Here is a 24,302-nt window from a genome sequence, read left to right as displayed (position 1 = left end):
CATAAAAATAAAAAATGTATAAAATATAAAATAAGTAAATAGATAATAGTAGAAGTAAAGTAAAATATTAAAAATAAGTGATTAAATGGGTAATAGAACTTAGAACAAGAATGAAAATACAAATCATTAAAATGAAATAAAAAATAAAAGTAATAATAAATAAACAAAAAAAATAAATAAAAAATAAAAAATATACAAATAATATAAGAAAAAAAGATAAACTAATAAAAAAGTAACTTAAAACAGTCACAGGCTTTTTGATGGTGATTAGAAACTAAAAGTTTAAAAATGATTCAGTGTTTCCCAGCGAGCTGAGCTTAACTGTTTCCTGTAGTGAATTCCAGCTCACTGGTGCACTGTAGCTAAAAGCAGATTTTCCCAGTTCACTAAAATGAATGACTATTGAATAATAACCTCCTAAGTAAATGAATGATTTCAGTAGCACTACTGATGTACATTCGTGACTAAAATTGCTTTGCATATGTACATTTATGAGTACTGATGTAAACTTATTACTAAGATTGCACTGCTGAGGTTGCTAGATTGCTAAATGTGTGATGACTATAGCAGTGCTAAAATAAATTCATGATTCCAATAACCCATTTTTTTTGTTGTTTTTAAATAATTTTCGGATATTTAGTACCGAAGACTAGTACACGCCTTCTCATTTAATGCTTTTCTTTTTTTCCTAAATAGTAAATGAATAGTGAAATCCTTTAAACTATGAAGGAACACACAAGGAATCATGTAGTAACTTAAAAGAGTTAAACAAACCAAAAAATACTCTGTGAAGAAGTATTTAGATGCTCTTATCTGGGGAGCTGTTTGTTAACTTGTGGTTTCTAAGGCTGGTAACTCTGATGAACTTATCCTGTACAACAGAGGAAACTCTCGCTCTTCCTTTCCTGGCGTGGTCCTTATGAGAGGGACTTCACTTGAGGATACTTTCAAAGTTCTTGAAATGTTTCAGATTGATTGACTTTTGTTTCTAAACGTATTTTTTCTTAATTTAGTTGAGTATTTCTTGCTTCTCATAATCTGGATTAGAATATTACTCAAATATTCACTATTCACTGTATACCTGTAACTCTACCTCTTCACTGCTTTACTTTAACTGATGATCTCAAACACTTTATTAAGAGACAAGAAATTCAAGTAATTAACTCTTGATGAGTTCAGCACAGCTGTTAACTGAAAGCCTGAATTCCAGGTGATTCTACCTCATACATAAAGATAACTGAGAAAATCCAGCAGTTAATGAGTTGCATATAAAGGGAAGAAAATATACTTTAATTGTTTTATACTTGATTCGAGTTGACACACACAAACACACACACACACACACGCTTCCTCTGCATGCAACAGCACATTTCACTTAACTCCTGAATGGAAAGTTCGGGAATCGGCTGTACAAGCTCAGCTCCCACACACTCCCCTCCTCTTCCTAAAACAGTTGAGTATAAACCAGTGGCACCTCGGCTGTGGGAATACAGGCTGTAACCAGCTGGAGCTGGAAGTTTGTGGTGAGGGCTGTGAGAGTCTGCTGTACTCGTGCTGTGCTTGGCCATAACAAGTGAATGAGTGAAGTAAGAGCTCAGAAACCAAGCTAAAGCCTCTTGTGTTTTTTCCAAAACGAGCATCAATCAGAACATGTTGGAGCAAGTCTGAAATCCCTCTGGGCTCGTTTCTTGGACGTGGATGAAAATTACACTCTTAAAAATAAAGGTGCCAAATTTGGTTTGGTGGAGTGTGGTTTGGTGCAATACCACAGGAATGCTTCCAGCCCTGTGGTTCGCAGTTCTGATCTAACCCAACCCTGGATCTAATATTCACATGTCCCGACAAACCATTATTATCTGAAACAGGTGAGTTTTAATGCTCTTTAAGTAGGGCTGTCAACGTCATCTGGTCTCGATCCGACCCAGCTTTCAAATATACCTCTTTTTCTGTAAGCTAAACTGCTGATATGGTGCAGTTTAATCTGATATATTAGCCAGATTATATATGCTGCTGCTCCATGCTGTTTACACACTGAGCGTGGCCTGTGCAGCGTTGCCTGCACTGGGACACAGAATCTTCTCACTATATTTACTTTCTTACTCCCGAGCCAGACAGCCCTGACCAATCAGAGAAGACGATGTGCTTGTGTGGTTTATTGGTGTTCATTTTGGTGCGTTTAGGTTAATACCTGTGTGAAAACAAACCAAACAGAGGGAGAAACTCTCCAAATAAACAAACTCATCAACTGATCCGGACCATAGAAACTTTCACAACTACAGGTGTGAAAACGCTCTTTTATCCTCAGCTAATTAAGCTCTAATTTATCATGCATTCTTTACTCCAGCTCCCTCATTGGCTATATCTCCCCTCAAACATGCAAGTATATACTAGTATTTTAATTAACACCACTAATATAAATATGATTGCATTTTACATTTTTCACTTTCATTCTTTAATTTAAATTTAAATGTCCTCTATAAAAAACTTGTCTTAAGAACAACCAGTGAGATTATTTGCAGTTTATCACAAAATATTGTTGCAATTATTCTGATTACATTTTTTAACCGATTGACACAACTAGTGTAAATTTTGTCTGACCAAAGTTGATGTGTAATTTTGGTTACTACAGTTTAGTGACTGAGTGCAATAAATAACTGTTGGGGGTAAGTTGTTAGTTCAACAACATGCCTTCTCAGGTGTTGTGCCAAATTCTGCCTTCTTGACAGAATCTGACTCCCTTTCAGTGCAGGAGCATTCTGCAGTAAAGTAAATTTAACAGTTATTTATATTAATAAATAAGAGTTAAGTTAATCAACAGTTACAGTAGATACAGGAATCACCAGCATAATCCATACTGCTGTGTGATGCAGCTGCATGCCAAGGAGTGTCAGATTTTGGCACAACACCCATTCTTTTTTCTGCATCTACTATTGTTTAATAGGGTGACTGTAACCTGCCTCGTCTTCCTCTAAGTAGTCAGAAAGTCCAAACCATTTAGAAAAGACCATTTACCCTGAAAAAAAATCATGGTTTAGTTATGTGCACATTTCCACTTACTAAATTAACATCTGAGTTTTGCAGAAATTGTTAAAAGGAATGGTGGGATTACATGTAACCTAAAGATTCTTAAAACAGCTTCATTTCAAGAGGATAGTCTTAAACACATGTTAATTGTATTCTGCCATTAAAAATAAGTAATCTGGGTCTGGGAAACCGACTGTATTTCACCTAACGACAGTCGTTATGTGGTTAAGCTTTCGGATGCAGATTTGGTCCAAGCCAACTGCTCAGGAAGCCAAAGTCAGGCTCCTCACTCAACTGACTCAGGATCAGCCTCTGCATCCTCAGCTTTCAGCACAACAACTAGGAGCTTGAGGCAAACACTGACCCCACATTAGATGGGTTCCGTCTCCAGGAAGAGTGCTGTAGGAAGTTGGGAATAATGGAGCTTTCAGACTGGAGGCCCAGTGAAAGTGCTGGAGAAATGAGAGCCCTGCACACTGTGATCCATGTTTGAGAGACTATTCCCCTTTTGATACGGAAGAAAACAACATTCGGAACACATTTTATATGTTGGGTGTTGTGTGAAGCATTCGACAAAGTTTAAGTAGAAAACGCAAAGCAGAAATATGATAAAACGCTCCTCGAAAATCACCAAAATGCATTTTTTTCACATCTTTCTGAGAACTGCATGGGCGTGGTCAAAATATTTTAAAAAATGTTAGATTTACATTTTGTACATTTACATTTGAAGGTTCTAGGAGTTATTCCTAATACAGAGGTGGGCTAATGTAGTGTTAGGAGTCTTGTCCAAGGACTTTTATCCTAGATGGTTGCTAAGCGCCAGCTCACCAGCTTGCTGGTTCCGGTTGCTCAGGTTCAAAGAGAGGGCGGATCTATGTCAGCCTGATCCACGTTTAGACCCATCCATTTTGCATCTAGAGGAGAGTGATGGTGGTGAAATACAGCTAAAGCCTGATTTATAGTTCTGCAGCAAACCTACACTGTAGCCTATGCCTATACGATAAGAGCGCACTATGTAGCAAAGCATGTTTATACTTCTGTGTGCGCGTATCAGTGGCTCTGCATTGCCCCGGCGGACCAATCACAGCTGCGACTGGCCTCATCGCACAACTTGTTGTTACATTTCCAGAGAGACGGCATAGGTTATGGCGTAGGGTATGTGGCGACGTGTAGGCAAAGGTGTAGGTTCGATACAGAAGTATAAATTGGCCTTAAGACTTTTGGAATATATTCATAAGAAACACTTCTTAAATTTAAACGATTAGTTTTACTAATAAACTATCTATGCATTTTTAAAGTTCTCAGTGGCTCGTTTTAAATATTAGCTCCCTTACAATTCTACTAATGAATTGTGGAGCTACTTTGAGCTTCTTGTTAATGTAGTGTTAATGTAGTGATTTCTATGCCCCTATCATTAGCATTGTAACCCTGTTGGGAGCATTGGTTAAAAGCTCTGTATTTCAGAATGCTGGGGGTGAATGGTGGTGGGCTATTTGAAAAAAGTTTGTACTTGTTATTATGTTTCACTAATACACCCCAAGTCCTTTTCACACCAGATTTCTCATTTAAAAGGGTCTTTTGTTCTATCTTTGACATCTTAAAAAATGTTCTCTGTTGTGATATTGGCTGTGAATGGAAGAGCATGCTTTCCTAGAGCATTTAGAGTAACGGAGAATCCTGAGCATGTTATGCTGTCCGCTTTCTTGCTGCAGTGCTCGGACAGTTTTAATCTGTTTTGGTGTTTTAAAATAATCTTTGCAGATCCTCTCTAAACACTGAGCGGCTGTTGAGTTTGGGAGCTGTTTTGTTGATTTAATCCTGAATCGGGGCTTGTGTTGAATCAGCGCTGTTGTGCTTTGTTGGACCGAGTGTGGAATGGTAATCTCTCTCCAGAACATATTTGTTTCCATTGGAATAAAAGCTTTAATGAGAAATGTGTGGTTACTGTTTTATTATTATTTTTTTTCTCCCCAGCTCAATCCGCTTTGTGTAATCTAGCGAGAGATCCACATTATCTGATTGTGAGTGCCGACTGGCTGCCAAATCTACGCAGCACAGGACAGGATTAGGTTCCTGCTCGTACTGCAGACTCTCAGAGCCCATTGTGTTCGATTTAAAGTGGAGGGGACGTTAAGGGGGCGTGTCACGTTGGAGTAGGTCACTATCAGGGTCCATCAATGGGAGATTTAAGAGCTGGGAAAGGTTGATCTAGATAACGTGAACACACACAATGAACCGAAAGTACACGTACTGTACGAGCATCAGATCTGACTGTATTGAAGGACACTAGGCAACATCTCCGTTAATCAGATTGGCTTTTGCTCTCATTGTCTGTTCCAGGTGGTGTTCCATGATGTAGGTGATTTGACAGGGAAGCTGTTCCCCATTGTGGAGGCCATGCAGAGGCACTTCAGTGCAGGCTCTGGGGCCTACTACAGCGATGCCATCTTCTTCCTATCTGTGGCCATGCATCGTATCATGCCTGCAGGTAAGCTGGGCAGGTACACATAGCAGCAGAAGAGCTGTGCACCAATTACATTTTCATTTCATGATGAATTATTGTTACTGTGGCAATACATATATATATATATTTTTTTTTTATATATAATTTTTTACATGGCCAATCACCCAACCCACTCATTAGGACTCCTCCCATCACTAGTAATTAGTGATGCCCCAACAGCAGGAGGGTTAAGAAGACTAGCACACACCTTCTCCAACACATGTGAAGTCAGAGTCCGCCTCTTTTTGAACTGCTGCTGATGCTAATGTAGCATTGCAGATTAGCATCACAGCGCTAACGCTCGGAGGAAAGCACAGCGACTCGGTTCTGATACATCAGCTCACAGACGCAGCCTTGTGCTGATCCACATCACCCTAGGAGTGATGAGTGGAAAGAGAGAGCGCCATCTACTGTACCCACCCAGAGAGAGCAAGACCAACTTTTTTTTGTTGTCTAGCCATGTAGTTTGAATTACATATACACTACAGTGGAAGTCTTTAAATTAGTTTTTCTCAATATTAAAAATGTAAAATTCACAGCTCATTTCAGGTCATTCAGAAGTTTCTCAACAGAATTAAGATCCAGGCTTTGGCTTGGCCGTTTTAGAACTCCTTATGTTTTGGTTCATTGTCATATTGTGTGGTTCCCCTCCACTTTAGCTTCACTTTTTAAATAAACAATAAAAATATAAATAAATATGATATACTTACCACCCATATCATTAAAACAACTGATTTGTCTGCTTTGATCATCAAAATATCAGGCAGGTCTTGTGTGTGATGTAATCAGTTCCTACCAAAAGTGCTCCAAGCAGAGACAGCCATTAAATAATTTACCAACACCAGCAGTTGACATGTCTCTCCAAACCATCACTGATTGGTGGAAACTTCACACTAGACCTCAAGCAGCTTGGACTGTGTGTCTCTCCACTCTTCCTCCAGACTCTGCTGCCTTGATTTCCTTTAAATTAAATGTACAATTTATTGATGATCAGTGATGGTTTGGAGAGACATGTCATCTGCTGGTGTTGATACACTGTGTTTTATTATCAAGTCTAAAGTCTGTGCAGTTTTGTTTTCCCACATCTTATATGGAGATGCGGATTTCATTTTCCAGCAGGACTTGGCACATTGCCCACACTGCCAAAAGTACCAATTGGTCTTATATAATGTTTTAATTTTCTGAGACACTGATTTTTGGGTTTTCATTGGCCTAAAATAGATCACTCTATGTATAATATGAGTTTCACATTTTGAACTGAACTTTTTTCAATGATATTCTTTTTTTCTGATGCACTAGTATATATTCACTTATTCTACCATGATGTAATCAGATTTTTTTGTAAATGTGTACACTGCACACATAGTTTTCAGCTTCATATTTAAACATCATAATGCAAAATGTCTTATTGTACCTGGAAACGATGTGAACATATCCACTATGTACTGAACCTTGGCTGCCAATTTCATTTTCTATATTGTGAGCAAAAGTAGAGCAACCCCAGGAATTCTAACAGTGTTGGAAATGTCCAGCAGATGTGGAAAGCCACAATAGCTCTTCAGTCAGTGAGTCAGAGAGAGCAGTTAGCCGCAGGGTAAGTGCCAGCGTCAGCTGTGCGGTAGCGATGGAGGAGGATTGGTGTGGTGGGGGGGTCAGTCGGAGAGGCTGTCGCACTCACAGGTGCTGCACTAACACGTGGCACGTTATCCAGGCAGTGGAGGGGGTGGGGCAGAGCTTCTGATTGTCCTCGTACCGGTGACCTGGACAGCAGGCGTCTCTGGTGCCGTCCACCCCGCCGAGCTTTTTTCACTCTCTGACAGCAGTGCAGTCTGGGACGACTGTGCCGACCGGCAGAACTGGCGTGGGCTTTTTGGAGGATCGATGAGGCCGATGGGAGTCTGCAGCTCTCATGCAGAGGGAGGCGGGGGTTCAGCAGACACAGATGGAGCAATTAAACTAGTTCAGAAACTTATGGGAAGTATATAGGTAAAAGTGGAGATTGTAATGATGGTCTTTTTTACTAAATGCAAAGTAACTGTGATAAATATTTATGTCCATCTGCCTGTATATGTACAGTAATGTAAAGCAAAATGTCTTTTTAAACATATTCATTCATTTGAGGACATTTGAGTTTTATTTACACAGTTTTAAGAGATGGAGCTTATGTAACTAAACACATGGAACTGATTAAATTACTTTTAAACATAAGTTATATATATATGTAACAAACAAAAAAGTACATTGTGTGAGAGGAAAAAGTTTGCATCCCCTATGCCCTAATAACTATAATAGACTAATTTTCTGCATTTTCTTAAACCGTCAAAATGTGAGTTCTTCCTACTCCTCTATGCAGAATTCTTTCAGCTGTGTGTAATGAAATGTTTGAGGGTTTTCAATCATGCATAGCTAGTGATAGTTTCATATCACACAACAGCTTCTCAATAGAATTAAGATCCAGGTTTTGGCTTGTTTATTTCAGAACTCTCCATTTCTTTCTTTCTGAGCCATTCCTTGTTTTGGGTCATTGTCTTGTTGTGTGGTCCACCTACAATTTTGTTCTAGTTTTTCTTGTATGGCACATCATGACTGTGTCTGTCTGTCTGTCTGTCTACCCTATCTACCTGTCTATCCTTTAATACTGATAGGCTAAAATTATAGATGGAGTGATTGATTGGCTGATATTTCTCCAATTTCTATAGTTTGTGTCTGGGAGGATGTTTTCTTCCTGTGTTATTCTGGCTAGAATCCAAAATCCCTGATGAATGACCCTGATCAGGACGACGTGCACAAACGATGACTCTTAAACTAGCAGAACTAGCATTACACTGGACACAGAATAAATAGGAATTACAACAAAAATGTCTAAATTCTTAAAAATAAATTTAAAATAAATAAAATAAAAGCACTGCATTTAATAATTATTTAAAGTTAACATACCAGATTAATCATGTTAATGGAATCTCCTCAGAAACTTTTTCAGAAAGGATCCTGGTTTTGGAGTCATGGTTTGGATCCTTTTTAAAATATTGCTGTATGTTTTATACTCTTAGTGTAAATTCAGTTTTATTGGCCAAGTATACTTAACATACACAAGGAATTTGACTTCGGTAGATGTTAACTCTCTATACATTGAGACACAGACAATCAATATAATATACAAAATTATGATAAGGATATACACAACAAGACATATTATCACATGGCAAAGCACACTCAGAGAATTAAACTGCATCAATAATAGTGCAAATGAAAATAGCCCAAGTGGGAATAACTCAACAGTTCAACTGTTCAGAAGTGTGATCGCCATGGGAAAGAAGCTAAGTCAAAAATGTATTATCGTGACAGGCCTATCTTTACCATTAAAGATTGTTTTGGGTTTTTTTCCCCACCAGCACTTTTTGTTCTGGTTAAAACAGACTCTGGTTCATTGGTACTGTTAGTGCAGTGTGGTGAAAACATCATCCAGTCTCGATCTGCCTCAAATATCGAATAAGCTCCTTTTATTTGAGCTAAACTGCTGATAAGGCTCAGTTTAATATATAAGCCAGATAACGCTTAATAATTACCACAGCTATGAACAAACCCTGTCTCTGCTGCTCCACGCTGTTTACACATGCGGTCTGTGCTTTCTTGCTCCCGCGCCAGACAGCTCTGACCAATCAGAGAAGACAATGGTATATGCTCGCGTGGTTTATTGGTGCACATTTTGGTCGGTTTAGGTTTCATGCCTCTGTGAAACCAAACCAAACAGTGGGAGAAAATCCACTGGTCTGCACCATAGAATCAAACTACAGGTGTGAAAACGCCCTTAAAACGTGTTTTTTTGGAAACTCGGCCCAGATCTACCTTCCTGGAGACTTTGAAACCAACCTTCATTGAATCCTGAATTGGCCTTCAGCTTGGGTTGGCCTTCAGTGTAGAACTGTGTTATGCTTAGCTGATTATCTGAGGCTTATTTGCACGTTTATCTCAGTGTGAGAAAATTCTAATACTTTTTTATGTATTGCATGTCTATAAAACAAAAATATTTTTGCATGCATTTATAAGGCATTGTGAACATTGCTATAAATATGTATAAAATGCATAACATTTTATAATATGTTATACATCAATATCATTGCATAGTGCAGTATAATTAGCAAAGCTGCCTAGTTATAAACATGCACTAAGCTCTACACATTCATGAATTATACTTCTATACTTTTGATTTTATTGTAGGTTTTAGTCATTTGTAATGCATTATAACATGTCTTTGCATGTTCCAAGTAAAAATTATAGACTTTTCTCGTTTATAAATAGGTACTGAGGTTCTTGGTATTGACCTATTAATATGTTATAGTTGGTTAGGTGCAGTGGATAACACCACCAGTCACTGCCAGTGAGCTGCCATGTGTGAGACTAGGGTTCAATTTCAGGTCTGGATGACTATGCTGTGTAAATGTGTAAACGGAGCTTATGAAGCATTATTAAAACTATTCTATATGGCTATATATAACTATATGGCTTATGAGTGCATAGTAATATGTCGTAAATATGTTCATTGTTCAAACTATGGCTGTGCTTTTGTCTCACACTTACTGACAATGCTTCTGAATACAAGTGGCTTTTTTTGCACTTGAGTTTTTTTTTAATTTAGGTAGTTTTCTCTTTTAATTTGGGTCTTTTAGAGTAAATAGATGGTTTTAAATTTGCGCAGCGTGAAATCTGCGCTCGGCTCATTTATCCTGAAACGCGGCCCACTGTGCTTCTGTGTCTCTTCTCTTGTTTCTGAAGTGCTTTAGTGTTTTAGTGAAGAGGCTGTTTATAACCGCAGGGAGTCGCGGTGCTCCTGCAGGCTAATGTGAGAGGTGTGTGTTTGCGGTAAAGGGAAAATAAGAAAAAGTTGTTCTTTTTTTCTTTTTTCCACACTTTTCACACTGGGTGATGTTGTTTACAGACAGGTGGTTTCTACAATAGTGGCAGGAGACACAAAAAAAACATTAGCACTTGTTCTAGTGTCCGCGCTGCAGAGAAGTAGGTCAGTTCACTTCATTCTCGTCCTACTGTTCACTTTCCCAGATCTCTGAATGAATGAGTTTTCTGTCCATTGTAGTTTATAAATGGACCACACAGCGCTTTCCGCACCTCGTTCAGTAATATTCATAATATCCATATCTGTAGGAGGCTATAAATACTGTTGCGTATTAGAATATGGGTCAGACCCTGTGTCTCAGTCCTGGTCCTGGTGCCCCTCTGCCTTGCAAATAATACTGAGACAGTGATTGTGTTAAAGCAGGCAATCCTCTAATGGATGAAAAACACTGATTAACACCATGCATTATTTTTATATTGTTTGGAAGTTGGTATACCATATTTTCCAGACTATAAAATCCTTTAATTTTAACAAAAATCGTCAGAGTGACTTATAATCCGGTGCTCCTTATGTATGAATTCTACTAGTCAGGTATTAAGGAGCAGTAAAGCCACTCCACTGAAGTACAGAGTTATAAGGGTAAGTTTTCAGTTTGGTTTCTCACAGTAAGTGAATAAAAGCGCTTTAGTCACCCTAATAAACAGTTTTTAGGAGAGAAATCTGTGTAGATTATCATGCGGCGCTCGTTTGACTTTAAAAGAATTACAGTTTTGTTTACTTAGACACCCCCAGCGGTGAGTTAAAAGGGAAACATTGCGACATCCCTGTTTCTTACTATTGTCCCTTAAAATGTGCCTTATAATCTGGTTCATTGATAGTGCACCTTATAATACGGTGTGCCTTATAGTCCAAAAAATATGGTACTTACTTTTTGCACGTTTTAAAGATTAATTTTTAGCTAATTCAAGAATCTTACCTCGAAAACACATTGGGGCAGTTTCTTAGACTGGAATTAATCCTAGTAATGGGCCCTTTATGATTTTTTGTACCCCTTCAATACCTTGAAATTCTTCCCTTAGTAATTGGGACAACTCTTCAAGAAGCTGCAGATGACCCTGCTGGGCTGATGTGATAGCAGTGGTGGGGAGCTGAAATTAGTTTTTATTTTATATTATATTTCAGTTTCAGAATCTTCTATTTATTAATTTATTCTTTCTATGGTGAAAACCTGACCAATCTGACAAATTTGTAGAAATTGACAATAACGTTTTTAATTTTGTCATATTCTGTTTCCATAACCTCAGAAACTAATGTGTATATTTAGCATATTTAAATATACTCTTACTTTTGGTTGCTAAAGAAAAGCCCATTTTACCGCATAGAGAAGAGATCCAATTCCACCAGTACACACCGATGATACTGTGCTTCACAGATGAGTTGGTCCATTTCCTATTGTAAAGAGTTCATTTACCACAGTCTCCTCTGCCTAGCCAGGTTGATTGCTTTTGCCAGAATCACTGATTGATTATCTCATAATGTCCCGGCCATGTTTCTGATTGATTCGTTCTGCTTTTTAAACCTCTTCATGGCCTGCTTTACTGGTATTGACACTTAAGCCCTGTTGGGATGGGATTATACATGCATGGGGTCCTGCAGTAATGCTCTCTTTAACAGGAGCTCCTTGTGTCGTATTGTTCTCGTCCAGGTCGACCGTATTTGTGTTTTTTTTCTGTCATCCCCTGAGAAAATTACAGGGTAAATTAGTTATTGTTCTTTACTGAACAAAGTTAGGGCTTGACATTTAGTAAGTGATAAAACTCCCAAAAACTCTGGATACAAGGTGCAAAAAAGCTTCAAGAGCAGTAACTGTAGCCCTATAAAATATATTAATACTGTAGCTTGAAGACTAATTTTAATTATAATGTTGGAAACTCGTGATTAATGCGTTTTTGTATAAAGAAGGCGTGCATTTACCTTTAAAACCTGCATGCTTACAGAAATGTATGTGGTACGGTATGCAGGGGGAGGTGGTTTAGGTCGTTCTCATTACTCTCCTGCCAGGCTTGTTCCAGCTATTGATTGCTTTCTGATGGGCTGATCAATACGAGCTCACCCTGTGGCTCTGGCTGAGCTGTATGTTAGTCAGTGGCATGGTCTGTAGCTCTGTAGCCATGATTCTGAGCTGGCCGTTGGTGTCATGGAGCGTCATTATACTGCTGTAACTTATGTCTCATCCAGAAATCGGATTCACAGTAGGAAACCTCTGACCTCGTTTTCCCTCTTGGACATTAGAGTTAAGGGACGGAAGCAGGCACGTGCCGGCCATTGATGAGTGAAGAAGAAGAAAACTTTTCTTTAACGCTCTTTCTGTCTTTTATTATGTCATGCAGGGCTTCAGTCACGCTTGATCATTGGCTTGTGGTGTGAACCTAATGTCTCGGCATTAAAGTAAATCTAGCCTCCAGCTAGACGCAGTGGCGAACTTTGTAGAATGACAACACCGATAGTGAGGACAGTGATGTCTTATCGCCGGCTTTGGCTTTTATTCCACGTGTCGGACAGATCACGAGGAAAATGATCTTAAGAAAACACACTTCAAATGTCTGCTCCAGATTCTGAGCCCAAAGCAACAATTTTGCATCAGCACAGTGTCCTTTTCCCACAGAGAAGCTATAAAAGACTTTTTTATGCTCTAGTAACTTAAAGACACCTCTAAAAATATGACTATAACAATCACGTTTTTGACATTGAGTTTTTGCTCTACAATAAAAAGATTACAATCCATAGATGATGTTGGCTGTGTCCCAGTTGTGTCCCAAATCCTTCTGAGAAAATGTCTTGTGGACAGATGAGACCAAGAACAAATATGTTAATAAAAAAAATTGTTTTGGGGTTGTTTTGCTGCGTCTTGCACTGGGTGGCTTGACTGTGTTAAAGGCTTGATGAAATCTGAAGATTACCCAAAGATTTTGAGTTGCAATGTAGGGCTCAAGCTGGATTTGCATTCTAGGTCATGGGTCTTCCAGCAAGACAATGACCCCAAACATACCTCAAAAAGCTCTCAGAGATGTGTGAAAGCAATCGCAAACGCAAATGGCGCAGCACACTGTAGCCGACACCGCGGATATTTCGACTGCTCAAAGAGAATGTGGACATTCTCATCTTCTTAAAGAAAAACTTGAAAATATAAAAATAACAGTTGTTTTGTCTAGCCTCAAATATGTTAATAGTTTTGGTACCTTAAGGAGCATCTTTCTCTCAGATAAAGTTAATAATATATCTTTATTAAAGAAAAAAACTTGTTATTCCCAGGGACCGAGTCTTGTTTTTCTAATTGTTCTATTATTTTGTACATGACTGTTCCTGTATTTTTTTATTATTTATTTTATGTTGCACATTGCTGTTTTAATAGTGCACACTGCTGCTACCAAAAAAGCCACTAGATGGCATTACATATATATCTTAATTAAATTATTTAAATTTGACCATTAGTGCCTAATGTGGTGTATTACAGATCACTTGTATCACTTTGCATCACTTATATCAAGCCCACCTTTAGAAACAAGATATTGCAAATTTGATGAATCAAACCAATGAATGACCATAGACTAATCTAAAACTGCCATAGGCCTCTCTGCTAAAGAAAAAAGAAAATCGAGAATCGAAACGAATTGTGACCCTAAAATCGAAAATAAAATCGAATCGCGGACTTAGAGAATCGTGACACCACTAATATTTGACCAATAATACAGTCGACATTCGTGCCTACAACCGCAGCACAGCAGTGCCAATATTACACATTATAGCACCAACCTCGAGTGTATTATTGCGATTTTACAACAGTTCCATTATCGCTGGTTGTTGAAAGATTTTAAAGAGTTAAAGAGGAGGAGAAAATAGGATCTGTTTGGTTATAAACACTCCGCCAGTTAAAATAGTTTCATTGCTGCTCTGTTTGTTGCTGCGCTGTTTGGTTTGGCTTGTAAGCGCTGCATTGTTGCTAGGTTACCTGTATGTGGAGGAGTAATACATGAAGAGCTTCGGTTACAGTGCATTACCGGCTGATAATGGCACTCACAGAACGCCTCTCAGCCAATCACATTGCCAGGGTCGGAACTAACTGTGGTATACTTTATAATATTTGATGATATTTTAAAGATGCCACTTTGGCCAGCAGTTCACATAGGAAACACAATGAGTCCTAAGTGTGGTATGTCAGCTCCTGCATTGCTTGTGTTTGTTTGTTTGTTCGTGTTTGTTAATAAACAGCACATCTATTAGGCTATCTTTATTTGTGTAGAGCTGGAACCATTTTTTATGTCCCTGCATGCCTCATTTGTAGCAGCGTAGTCGTGCAGGCGGGGTGCGTGGAGGGTGGTCACGTACAGCCAGGTATTAAGCACATAATGAGGTTGACCTACATTTGTCTGGAGTTTCGGCGTGAAGCAACGTTTGCTGTTGTTTTCATCAGGGAAATGAGGCGGGGGACGGAGAGAAGCCATAATCCACCAAATCCAGATGGACGCCCACCTGCCACATGCTGCATTATCATCAGAGCTTTACTGTCTTCAGCAGTCTGTGACCTGCAGACTTTTACCTCGTTATCTAGGAGTGTAATAATGCACTCAGGGCGCAATTAAATTCACCATCATTCACAATCTATTACTCTTAGGATGGTTTGGAAAGAAATTCTAATGCAGAATAGGGGTGGGGGATATGGCTCTAAAATAAGTGTGCAATATTTGTTGGAATTCTTGTGAAAAACACTGAAATATATTTACATTTTTAAGAATATACTACTGCATTTTATGTAAAATAACAGTTTTACACAATCACTAGAAAGGAAAAAATGCAGGAATTTATTTTGTCTATTGGGTAAACAACAGTAACTCACCAAGAGAATGATTTGTATTAAAAAAAATCATAAAATAAGTAATAAAACATACAGTAGTAAAACAGTGTAATGGGACAAAAAACTACAGTAAACAGTAAAAATGTGCAGTCAAGCAAAACATATAATACACAGAATACTGCTCTTGCCAAAATCTGATTTTTTTTTTTATTGTTTCAGAAATGATATTGATATTATTGTGTATGATATGACGCCACAATCCTAAATCTGTATCCAGGAACATTTTAGAAATTCGATATTTCTGCATCATTTTTGGCCTATAACTTATATATAACATCAGATATCAAGTCCTGAAGTACATAAGTATAAACAAATCAAACAATTGAGACAAATAAAATAGGAAAATAGAGGAAAATGATCACATTTTACATGATATATGAAATATGAAAAGTGTAGAAATAACTGCAATTTTAACCCATTCCTCCATACAGAACAGCTTTAACTTGAGATCCTGTGTAAAGCAGATAGTGTTCTGTGTGGTTCGTCTATTTTTTATAGTAAAGGGTTAAATAAATGCCACATCACAGGGAACTGTGCAGTATTTGTGTTTAGTCATGTGTTGTCAGTCATGCGTGAGTGGCAGAGTGTAAGACTGTGGGTATGCAGCAGCAGCAGCAGCAGCACATGCTCGAGCACTGCAGGGGTAGATCTGGTCATGGTGAACTTTTCACTCCCGTGTCTGAGAAATCAGCATAGCCCCTGGCTGAGACGCTCTGGTGAGATTAATTAGTTCTGTCTGGCAGACCACAAACACACCATTAAAGCTTCTCAGTGCGTCCCCCGCAGGTACTGTGCTCTCCTGATGATGGCCTGGTCTGGCCTGAAGGTGTAGCACCACCTCTGAAGACGAGTTTTCCTCTGCGCTGTTTTCTTTTTCTAAGAATGTGAGAGGAGAGCAAAGCAAATCTCTGTTACCATGAAACCACTAAACCATAAATCATTTTTTAATAACATCTGAAATGTGTTTCGTTTGAAGTAATAAAACACACCAGTCCTGCTTAAATTTTTTGTAAATATTTTCTAACCTTTAAAAAATGCTTTTATTGTGATATTGTAATTTCTACCTCTGCAGTGCCCTCTCAGGTCAAACTGTGCTATAGGCGAGGATAATGTGTTTGTGTATCAGTCAGTCAATAATACAGTAAGTCAGTAATACAATAATCAGTCAGTAATACTGCAGTCAAACAGCTCTCCGCCCTGCCCATCCCCTAAACCCATACATCACCCAGTGCCCCTTCCAAACTTCTCCTCACATTTTTTTACACGTTTACAAATTTGAGCTGAGGGTGGAGTCATCAAAAATGTAAAAAGAAAAGTGGTTTAGACCCCCTTTAATATTAACTTACATTTTGCTGCCTTTTTTGGTGTTAAACCATGCCACAACTAAGTTGACCAACCAATAAACACTGGTGTAGTAAACCTTCATACAAACTGCAGTTAACATAAATAGTTGCACCCAGCAAAAAATATATATAATAAAAATAAATATGAATATAACCAACATTTAATGAGCTACTCATTCAGAAGTACTAATCCATCTTATGCAGCTTGAATATTCACAAAGACAGTTCTTGCAGATTTAGCAGCTAGGCTCTTGAGAAGCTTTTGAGAGGACAGCAGTATGGTGATGAGCATTGTCCTGTTAGAATAGCTCATTCCATTCCATTGGTTGCAGGAGCACTTATAAACCAGGCTGGGACTAGTACTGGGTATTGTTTTAAAATGTTTGATAACGGTACCAATGTGATACTTTGAATTTGATACAATACCCACATGATATATTTTTCAACACCTTTTTCTAAATTGCAACCAAAAAATGCAAAAACAATAATAAATAAAAAAAAACAATAAATATTATTGCATTCTAAAGTGGTATTAGTGACGTTGGAGCCCACTGGCCATCTTACCCAACATCGCTAATTCTGTGTTAGCTTTGCTAATGCAGCATTAGTAATGTATGATGAGCCCAGTTGCGGGCATTGCCAACACAGTATTAGCGCAATTGCACAATACTGATAGTAAAGAGCTGGATTTTGTGAAAAAAGCAGCAAAGCAAATGAAAATGTAATGTAACTGAGCTAAAGGGTCCTTACTATTATTGATCGGTATATCACCGTCTTACTAACCATTTGAGCCTGCATAGGAAAAGCGGTCTAAAAGCCAGAAGCATAACAATAAAATAAACATTTTGGCGATCAATTGATTTTATCGATTAATTTTAATTTACAGTTAAGGACTTTCGCTGTGCCACGGTCCTAAATGCTTCTAAATGCCATATTTTCTTATTTTGCCTCTTTGAATCTAAGCTATGTTGGATAAAAATTATTTTTTTTAAGTTACAGGATGTTCTCACTATTTTTTTAATGGCATAATTTGCCATCTCATCTACAAGTTTGTTTCTGGTTGGTTGCACTTGAACCCCAAAGATGAAATTTAAGTGAAACCAAAATAAAGGTAAACCTAGTTTTAAATTTTTTTTAATGTCATCTGTGGTAAATTTTTATTAGGGGATAAAAAATTATTAAAATCGAAAACAATTTTTTTTTTTAATGCCATATCGCCCAGCTCTAGTTTCAATTGTTTTATTCGCAGTTAATGTTCCAGTTAGTTTTAGCGTCACGTTTACCGAGTCACTTTTCAAATTGAACACAAAATGACGTGTCAGCTCTCGTGAGATGCTAGTATAGATACTGTCGTATTGATTCCCTCACTACCCATCAAATCCATTATACTCAAATAACATGCAGCAAGTCCTCTGTGAAAACAAGGCCCCTTAACTCGTCTCTCCTGGTAGCTCTGCGAGCGTAGCGTGTGAAGTTATTGTGTTTCTTGCTTCCGTGTTTGTAGAAGAGTGAGGAGCATGGTTGACTTGCATTCTTTGCTCGGTTTCCGCCTCTTGTTTGGACTGACTTCGGCCCCAAATCCCTCCAGCCGATCGTTCGTCTCTGGCTGCTTAGAACTTCATTGTTCCAATTACAACATGCTTAGGTCTGCTGTTCACAGTGAGAGCTGTGAGTCTGCTGTCCAATCAGTGAAAATACAGTATATGGGAACTGGAGTAGTTTTTAAAAGAGGAAAATTGCTTAACTTACTGTTTAACAGGGACTCCACATGGTCCAAATTTTACAGCAAAAATTCGGTCCATGAAGATCCTTAATGACTTGGTTGGAAACCGCTGGCTTTACCCAACTGAACTCATCAGCAGTTACAGATGGTGTTTATTTGAGGTTGTTGTTCAGGGTCTTCAAATTAATTTAAGTCAATGAGCCACATTTAATACATCCTATACAAATAAAAAAAATAACCTCCCAATTAATGTGTTCATAAACATAGTGCACTAACAGTGCTAGCTAATGATAATGTTGGATGCTTTCCTCTGTTGACAACTTTTATGGAGATGCGGATTTCATTTTCCAGCAGGACTTGGCACACTGCCCACACTGACAAATCAACCAATTGGTCTTATATAATAATCTTATTTTCTGAGATAATTTTTTTGGGATTTCATTGGGATTCATAATCATCAACAATAAAAAAAATAAACATCTATATAATAAAACTTTCCAGTGATATAATTTTTTTTTTTTTATTGATTGCATGCACCAATGAAACATTTTTTGTTTGCAAATAACAGAATGTCCTGTTCTCCCTCACAGAGATGAAGCGTATTGTGCAGCTGGATCTGGATCTGAAGTACAGGAGTAATATTCGAGATCTCTTCCAAGAGTTCAGACTCTTCTCTCCTGAAGCGGTGATCGGAATCGTCCGAGAGATGCAGCCAGTATACAGGTAATACTGTCTTTATATTACGTTTACACTAGGCCTGCACCTAACCAATACTTTAGGGATTAAAATGATTATTTTTGATTAGTTGATCATTCTAATATTAATGTGTGTGTGTGTGTGTTTGTACTTATTTAAAATAAAAAATAGACTAACCCTCAGGGTTTTGAGATCCCTGGCAAAGTGGTTGTACAATTTACCAAAGAAACCAAAAAAAATAAATACATCTTTTATGATTATAATTGCATTATCTTATAAAAGTTTCAGAGTATTATGGCCCTTTTTTCTCATAACATGCATTAAATAACACTATTAGTAGTAGCATGTCTCGGTAGCTAGCTAGCTGTATTTGCAGGGTCGCCTACAGAGCACTGCTAGTAGCTGCTAATCAAGCATTATATCTTAAATTTTTTTTTTATTTGTTTATTTATTTATGTTTTTTTTTTTTTTAATCATGTTCTTAAAGGGGTGACCTATTGCTTAATGGGAAGATTTCAACCACTTTCCCTTCTAACTCTGTTCCAAGGAAAAGGTTGAGAAATGGGGTTGGGTCTTAGTGAAAGTGTCCAATTTGTAACACAGCCCGTGTTTCAGTGGGCATAGGCGTATTTGCATTATTGTGATGCAACTATAAGGCGCACTGGACTATTTGATGCGGGCTATAATGCGCACTGGATTATAAGGCGCACTATCAATGAACGTCTATTTTCTGGTCTGTTTTCATACATAAGGTGCACAGGATTATAAGGTGCATTCAAGCAACACTAGTAAGGAACAGTGGTGTCGCCATGTTTTCCTTTTAATTCAGCAGTTCTCAGTGCTGGGGAAGCAGCTAAGTAAAAAACTGTAATTCTTCAAAAATGTACATATTTTGCTGGACATTAATCTACACAGATTTCTCTCCTGAAAATTGTTTATTTTGGTGAGTAAAGCGCCTCAGTTTATTTACAGTAAGCTTAGATTTAAAATATTTTCATCCACGGTTAGCAGCAGCGCTTAGCACTAGTAAATGCTGCCTGATAGTGCTAAACTGAGGAACCCTGAGTATTCTGGTGCGCTTGTTTTAACACAGTAAACACACAGACTACTGTCCAGTATACATACTTCTGAACTGCGAAAGAGCTAGTGCTGTGGTTAGCGGCTAATGCTAATGCTGCTTCGCCCAGCTTTAGTGCTGGAGAAACTTCACTGAAAAGACCCTTACAACTCTGTACTTCAGCAGAGTGGCTTTACTGCTCCTTAATACCTGACTGGTAGAATTCATACATAAGGAGCAGCAGATTATAAAGCGCACTGACGATTTAAAAGATTAAAAGATCTTAAGTGCCTCTTATAGTGCAAAATATATGGTACATAATTTAATAAAGACAATTATTCTAATCAATATAGTTCTTTCACTGCCTTTAATGCAAATTATAGCAAAAAAAGTTGTCATATTCATAAGAAAATCAAAACACACCAGTGCTGGTTCACTGTTTTTGTTTGTGATTTGTCAGTACAGGAAGTTCTGGACCAGTCACAAGCCTGTTATGTGTGTTTAGTTTTGGGAACAAAAAAAGAACTTTGAGTAACTTTAGGGTTCTTGACCTACTTCAGTGTGCTCGAGAACAGCCAATATGATCAGTGTTGTCCTGCGGCTGGGCCGTTTCACACCCCTAAAACTGGGGCACTTTAAAAGGCAAGTGGAGGTGTTAGCCTTTCAGAGTTTACCCCGAGAGGACCGAGCGTCGAGCGGCAGAGCGGCGCGAGAGCTTTCTGAGAACGCTGCCCTCGCGCTGCACCGCTAAGAGTTGCTGCAATACAAGACGGAGAGTCGGAGCTGCAACAGGGGATTAACAAAGGAAGTTCCTTTGGGGGAGATTTGTGTGTGTGTGTGTGTGTGTGAGTCTGCCTTTTTGGGCTGTAACAACAGGATGCCTGTGTACTGCTCATCAGGTTTGGCTTTGTGCTGGAGGGCAGGTTAAATTTCCAGCTTAATGTTGCTGCCCGGTTTTCTGGGTACGCAACACACACACACACTCTTACTTTCTGTTGGTCATATAGACCCAACTGTGAAGCGTAAATGTGCTTTTTTGACATCATAATTGGAATACCAACAATGGCATCAGTGGCAATAATGCTTTAAATATGGTTATTTATACCACATGTACAGCTCTGGAAAAAAATATATATATAAGAGACCACGTAAAAATTGTATGTTTCTTTGATTTTACCAAATTTAAAACCTCTGGAATTTTTGCACCAGGAGTAAAGGCATAAAGTTATCCAAAAGCAGTGTGTAAGACTGGTGGAGGGGAACATAATGCCAAGATGCAACTTGATAAAACCAGGGTTATTCCACCAAATATTGATTTCTGAACTGTAATTAAAACTTAATGAATATAAACTTGTTTTTTTCTTTGCATTATTTGAGGTCTGAAAGCTCTGCATCTTTTTTTGTTGTTTCAGCCATTTCTCATTTTCTGCTAATGGAATTTGGGAGAAATGTTGTCTGTAGTTTATAGAATAAAACAACAATGTTCAGTTTACTCAAACATAAACCTATAAATAGCAAAACCAGAGAAACTGATTCAGAAACTGAAGTATCTCTTGCTTTCCTGAAAGCATGTGGAACAGGAGCATGACTCAAAGCATTACACCATGCTCAATGTTCTGGACTTTACTTTGAAATGTGCTAAAAATATTGCGTAAATTAGCGCAGTTTATGTAACACACTTTGTGGAAATGTTCTGAAATGATCTCCAATCAGCTTTAGTGAAATTTAACCTTAGGCACACTTGTGCCACCCACTAGATGGAGCTCCAGTCAGCTGTTCAGCTGGGGCTGTTTACACTCTGTTCTCTCACTCCTCTTCCTCACCCTTCCCCGCTTCCCTCGTTTCTTCTTTGGATTTGTTTCCTCAGTACTGCTGCTGCTGCTGTCCCTACTCAAGGACAGCCGCTCGGGTTGTTTTGGGCTTGTAAAAGGGCAGCCACTTTGGAGACTGCTGCTTTAAATGCAGAGCAATGCGATAGATCAATAAACGAGGTCTTATTTCAGTTCTGCACAAAAGGACAACCTCCATTCAAACCACTTGAAGAGTCAGTGTGATTTTATGCTCCTCTTTCAGTGTTTTGTTATGGGGTAGAAGAAAAATGCTAACCACTTTGACCTTTTGACCAATATTTCCATATATTTCCAGTAATTTCATATGTACAGACACAATAGTGTGAAAACTATAGTGATGATTATGACGTATAGTAAATATATGCCTCGGTTGAGTCAGTCCTTTGTTGGAAAGCATCTGCAAGTGAGCGAGTAATAACAGTGCGTCAGCAAGTGTAGGTTCAGCTGAGGCGATAAGATCTACCACCTGTGGCAACAGCCCTACTCAATATTAGTTAGGCCTGTCACGATAACATTTTTTTGCAAACGATAATTTGTCCCAGAAATTACTGCAATAAACGATATTTTTGGCATTTTTAAACCACTAATTTGGCAGTAATCTAATGATAACATAATATCATAACAAAGGAATTAATCCTTTTAAAGACAATAAGCTTTATATTCTTGTTCACGCACCTAATTTTGGAACGTGAAAAGTTCCCAGCTTGAACCAAAGTAGGTTATATTATATGTATATATGTATATATATATATACGCACAAATTGCGAAGTGCGGAGGCAAAGACACTGTGGGTCTGCCCCACACCATGACGTACAGCAGCCCCGGTCTGTCCCAGCTGGCCTGTGTTGAACCGGCATAAAGACTTTGCCTCAGACTTCACTCGAGAGATGCGCTAATGGTAAACGGAAGGCTGAGGCAACACTAAACCAACTTAAGACACTAAAGTTAAGCAAATAGAGCCGCACTGGACCGATATTATATTTCTTTACGTTTGTTTTGGGTGTTAATGGAGGGCATGTTTCCTAAAAAGAGTACTAAGTACCCTACTAAGTAAGTGCATTTTGTAAGTCCAAGCACAATGGACGAAATCACGATTATTAAAATAATTGAGGTCATGTCCATTTTTTGAACGATAAGTCGATAATGTGAATGTAAATATTTTGACAGGCCTAATATTAGCCCCACTTAATAAATCCCTAAACAAACAACTTTTTAGTGAAATCAGCATCTTCGTCAAGTGTCCGGACTCTGTCTCTTTACCCTTACAGCTAAAGGACAAACACTGTTTTCCTCTACAGTTCCCAGAATTCATCTGGCAGGGTTGTGTGTTTGGACAATCACAGCTAAAATCGTAGCTAGGGCTGGGTATAGTTTTAAACTTTTTAGTACAGATATCCAAATGCTACTTTTTTTTTTATACCTTTTTCTAAATTACAATTGATAGTTATTCTCACACAGTGGATTTACAGTATGTAATGCATGCGCTCCACAACTGGCGTGTTTGTGTGTGTCATGCTAAGTATTGAAAATATGCAACCATTTTTTTAGACCAATTTGGAGACATTTCGGTCGGTGCCTTTTTAATACCAAATTCCAATACCCAGCCCTACTCGTAGCTTTAGCCATGTTCTAGTGTTAAGAGATCTAAACTGGGGTCTGAGTTGGGATGTGGGGTTGGGTTTAGATCAACTGATTGGGTCATCCCTGTTTACAACACTATGACATTATGACACGTAATATATATATATATGCCTGACTGCCGTCATTTTCTGTGTGGAAATATTGTGTGGAAATATGCATCCCCAGGTGAGAGGCTCAGTTCTTTAGTAATAACAGTGAGTCAGCAGGTATAGGTACAGCTGAGGCGATAAGATCAACCACCTGCAGCAGAAGCTCTACTGGGCCTCTTAATTAATGTTTGGACTTTCCGTGTCTTCCACCTGACTGGCACGTTTTAATGCAGTTAGCATATCATATCAACACTGCTGCTGTCTACATGATTCCACACCGTTAAGTGTGCATTTTAGTTCTGGTCAGCAAGTGTGAAAATGGTAACCTATTAAAAATATTAGGGGTTTTGCTTCCCTCGAAAAACTGAAATTAAAAGGTGCTTGGAGTCATGAGGCATCTGCATGCCTCCATTATAAACAGTGTTTCTTAAAAGTTAGCTAGTTTTATTTTCTGTATCCATTGTTTTTAATTAAAATCTCTCTATATCTATACATTTCTATAGATCAACTATCTGTGAGCAGAATCTGCTAGTAGAAATCGAGCTTTACCAAACTAGGGGTGGGCAATATGGCCCTAAATTAAAATCTCAATGTTTCATGTTGTTTTTGCGA

The 24,302-nt window shown here is 38.3% G+C and overlaps 1 protein-coding gene across 1 annotated transcript in view; it reads left to right on the top strand.

Annotated features, from left to right (window-relative positions):
• Window positions 1-24,302, top strand: part of xxylt1 (xyloside xylosyltransferase 1) — a 65,946-nt gene that overhangs the window by 10,247 nt on the left and 31,397 nt on the right. The window contains exons 3-4 of the mRNA XM_007252576.4: window positions 5,365-5,512; window positions 18,948-19,080. Of these exons, the coding sequence (XP_007252638.3) occupies window positions 5,365-5,512; window positions 18,948-19,080 (281 nt within the window). The remainder of the gene's footprint in view (window positions 1-5,364; window positions 5,513-18,947; window positions 19,081-24,302) is intronic.

Source organism: Astyanax mexicanus, chromosome 16 (genome assembly GCF_023375975.1).
Source record: "Astyanax mexicanus isolate ESR-SI-001 chromosome 16, AstMex3_surface, whole genome shotgun sequence".
Lineage (NCBI taxonomy): Eukaryota > Metazoa > Chordata > Actinopteri > Characiformes > Acestrorhamphidae > Astyanax > Astyanax mexicanus.
This window is presented reverse-complemented; position numbering and strand designations above follow the sequence as displayed.